This window comes from Pyrus communis, chromosome 1, assembly GCF_963583255.1.
Source record: "Pyrus communis chromosome 1, drPyrComm1.1, whole genome shotgun sequence".
NCBI classification, from domain to species: Eukaryota; Viridiplantae; Streptophyta; class Magnoliopsida; order Rosales; family Rosaceae; genus Pyrus; species Pyrus communis.
Genome location: NC_084803.1, coordinates 39,486,192 through 39,490,329, shown reverse-complemented (window position 1 = coordinate 39,490,329; position 4,138 = coordinate 39,486,192). Strand labels below are relative to the sequence as shown.

Below are 4,138 nucleotides of genomic sequence, written 5' to 3'. Positions count from 1 at the left end.
TTTTAGGGGTATTTTCGTCAATTCACTTTTTAAAATTTAATAAAATTATACAATTAAGGACAAGTTATTACACATGGCACTAATTTCTAAATAGCAGGACCCTCGCGATATGTCTCAGCTACGCCCCATTAGTCTTTGCAATGTGGTGTACAAAGTTATCTCCAAAGTTCTGGCCAACAAAATTAAGATATTGTTACCCCATATTATCTCACAAGACCAAAATGCGTTCGTGCCGAGAAAGGCCATTTCGAACAACACTATCTTAGCCTCTGAGATAGTCAACTTCTTGTACAAACGAAAGAAACGGAAAAAAAAAAAAGAAGCTTTTTTGCACTTAAGCTTGACATGTGTAAAGCCTATGATAAAATCGAGTGGCATTATTTGGAGAGTGTTTTGCTGAAGATTGGTTACAACACCAAGTAGGTGAATTTTTTGATGATGTGTGTGTCCTCTGTGTCATACTCTTTCATGATCAATGGTTTGCCTAAAGGCTATGTACTCCTGTCCAATGGGCTACGGCAGGGAGACCCTATTTTACCATATCTGTTTTTGTTGTGTGCAGAAAACCTCTCTGCCTTAATTGAAAAAAAAAAAAAAAAAGGAATAGTGTGGTGCCATTCAAGGATCTCTGTTTGTCCAGCGACTCCTCTCATCCACCATCTTTTATTTGCCGATAAGTTCTTTGTCTTTGCTAGGGCTCATAAGGCTGATTTTTCAGTAGTCAACTCCCTTCTCCATAGTTACCAATTGGCATCGGAGCAACAAGTAAATCTACAAAAAAAAAAAAAAGGCAATTTGCTTCAACCGAAATGTAAAGCGCCGTAACCAAAATGCCTTGGTTGATCTCTTCGATGTCAATATGGTTGATCGGCATGAGAAGTACTTGGGACTCTCAACCTTCGTGGGGCGTAACCGTGGAGCCTGCTTTAGCTACATTAAAGAAAGGCATTGGAAAAAATTACAAGGGTGGAAAGGAAAATATCTCAGTGCTGCCGGTAAGGAACTATTGGTGAAAGTGGTTGCCCAAGCTATTCTGTTGTACTCAGTGTACTATTACTTTCTGCCTAAGTATTTCTACGATGAGCTACACCAAATCATGGCTTCATTTTGATGGAATGAAATGGGAATGAAAAGCGAATACATTATATGTCTTGGGATAAACTGTGCGGGCCAAAAGCGGATGGTGGTCTTGGGTTCCAAAATCTCTATACCTTTACCTTTGGTCTCCTTGCCAAGCAAGGTTGGAGAATTATCTCGAACCCCACTTCTCTTGTTGCAAGGCTCCTTAAAACGAAATATTTCCCGAATTGCTCCTTTATGGATTTGGAGGTTTGCTGTAAGCTTCGTTCGTTTGGAGAAGTATATGTGCCGCTAGGGAATCAACAAAGGGGGGTTGCGAGGGCAGATGGGGAATGGCATGTTTATCTCGATATGGGGTGATCCTTGTCTTCCTTGACCGTCTTCTTTCCAGGTATTTTCTCCCAAAACATTGGGTATCTTTATCTTGGTGGTTTAGGACTTTATTACTAATGAGTATAGGTGGAATAGGGATCTTTTAAACTAAGTATTATCGCCGGAAGAAGCGGCCATGGTTTGATCTGTCCCATTGGGTAAATTTCCCACTACAGATAAACTTGTTTGGCATTATGACAAGAAAGGACTATTCTCAGTTAAAAGTGCTTACCATATTACCTGCACTTGGATTCTCCTATCCTCAGTGTCAGCTTCCTCCTCTTCGGTTTCTCTTTTCGGTGGGCTCTTGGATAAACAATGGAAAACTTGCTTACCTCCTAAGGTCAAAATGATGGCTTGGCGTCTGATATCTAATATCTTCCCAACGGGAGCAAACTTGAAAAGCAAACGGATCCTAGTGGAACCCTAATGTACTTTCTATGGTGCTAAACCTGAAACCACCTTTTATTTTCTGCTTGATTGTCATTTTGTGCAATGCCTTTGGCTGTCTTCTCCGTTGGGTGTCTAACCATTTCATGTTGATGATGGTTTTGTGCTTGAATGGGAACTCATTTTGTCACAAAATGTAAAGCAAGTAGACATTGACGGGGTACTTATGATGTTTTGGGCTATTTGGACTGCTAAAAACTTGAAATTCTGGGGTAAAGTTGTCAATCCCCTGCCTCGTGTTGCCGTAAATCGTGCATTCCACTGGTGGCAAGAATTCCTAAGCATTGCTTTTACTACAACTGCTTCTAAAGGTCCACTGATCACGCCAAAATGGGTCAGACCTACATCTGGGAGACTCAAACTTAATGTTGATGGTGCGTGGACCATGAATTCCAAGCAGGGTGGAGTGGAGATTGTGGTAAGGGACTTTGATGGCCTTTGTCCTGTGGCTCCTTCCAGGATGTTTACTGATGTTTTCTCTCCTACTCTTGTTGAGGTTTTGGCTAATCGTGCTGGGTTTGAATTGGCCGTTGAAAGGGGTTTTCATAATGTTATTGTTGAAAGTGATTCGCTTCAGCTTATTACAGCTTTGAATGGTTCATCTATGGATTTGTCTCCTTTGAGATTTATTATAGAAGATGCCAAGACTTTGCTGTGGTCGATCGCTGAAGTCAGTGCTACTTACATTCGTCGTCAAGCCAACAACGTAGCTCATAGGCTTACTCGTTTTGGGCTCCATTCGAGGGTTGATTGTACTTGGATTGTTGATCCTCCGATTATTATATGGGATCTCCTTGATGGGGAACAATCCTTTCCTTGTACTAGCTAGCCATTTGGCCTTTAAAGAAATACGATATTGTCTTTTGATAACAAAAAAAGAATTGTTGTTTTCACAGTTATGTTGAAATTTATGTTTTGTATGCATCTTTAATATATTGTTAAAATTTATTTTTCTTGAATATCGTTATTTCTTAAAAGCAAATTACAGTTTTAACCTTTATAGTAAAGAGATGCCAAAAGTGCAAAAGGTATATAGGTTTGCAATGTGCAATTTTCCAAAACTAAACTTGTATTTCCCTCATTTTCTAATTGAAGTGCTGTTTGGGCCCAAAATATTATTGCTGGGCCGAGCAGCAGGATGCGTTCGGCCCAAGGTGATGACAAATAATATGGGCCGAATAATAAGGCCCGGGCCAGCTAGCAGGGTCAACCAAATCCTAAGTAGTCCAGATAAATAGAAAGGTCGAGGAAGTCCTGGTGCAACTAGGATTCTCGACCAGCAAGGAATGAAGTCCCGAAAAGAAGGAAAATTCAGAATCCCAGTAGGAGTAGGTTTGTTCGAGGAAAAGACGAAATGGGACAAGGACTCCCAATCCAAGTCGGAGTCGGTTTCAAGGAATGGGGCACTATAAATACAAGAAATCATGCAAACAGAAAGGACTTTCAAATCAGCATACAATTGCCCTGCGCAAAACCTCTCAACACCTTGAGATTTTTTCCTTTTCTTTTCCTGCCGACACACCTTCAGTTTGGATAAACAGCACTGTGGAAGCGCCCGGCGAGCACCTTCAGTTTGGATAAACAGCACTGCTGCCGCAGAATCAGCCGACCAAGAAGCATCTTCAGTTTGGATAAACAGCACTGCGTCGAGGTCGACCGATTATCTATCCAAGTCTCGGTCGAGAAAGGTTTTCGAACCTTTGTTGGCAGAGGTCACCTTGCTAGCCTTCTCGGCATAGTTAGGTGTTACGAATTACATTGCTCGGCGTACTGGTCGCCGAGTGGTTTTATGATTGGATACTCATAAGTGAGTTTCAGGGTTCGGCATTCCGACGGCCGAACTACGTTTACCATCAAGACATACATCACGTTCGAGTACCTGTGCCCATACACCTTGGTCTCGATTCGACGTGCTTATACTCTGACGAATATAATCACAGTGACCGAATCGGGCTCGGACGGTTTGTGAACTCCGCAGAATTAGTAGCCTTGTCTTCAGGTTGTAGAACCCAGAGACCGAGAGTGTTCCTTCCTCGGTCGCAATCATTAGTTAAAGAAGTCAGCGACGCGCTCAAAGCTACATCAACAAATTTTACTCCTCGACCAGGCTCGGCCGACGAGTTGGCACGCCCCGCATTCGACCGAAGGACGTAGTTAGCTTATTAGTTACTCGGCCTGCGCGCCACGTAGGTTTTGTAATTTTTAGGGTCAACATTTTGGCACGCCCAGTGGGACC

At 42.2% G+C, this 4,138-nt stretch overlaps 1 protein-coding gene across 1 annotated transcript; it reads left to right on the top strand.

The window, feature by feature from the left end:
* The first annotated feature begins 2,068 nt into the window (after nucleotides 1–2,068).
* On the top strand, nucleotides 2,069–2,731 carry LOC137727562 (uncharacterized). Its single transcript, XM_068466406.1, has one exon. The coding sequence runs from the start codon at nucleotides 2,069–2,071 to the stop codon at nucleotides 2,729–2,731; it is 663 nt and encodes a 220-aa protein (XP_068322507.1).
* The last annotated feature ends 1,407 nt before the right edge of the window (nucleotides 2,732–4,138 follow it).

Coding starts and splice junctions, on each gene's coding strand:
- LOC137727562 (XM_068466406.1), top strand. CDS start 2,069: ATGATGTTTTGGGCTATTTGGACTGCTAAAAACTTGAAATTCTGGGGT.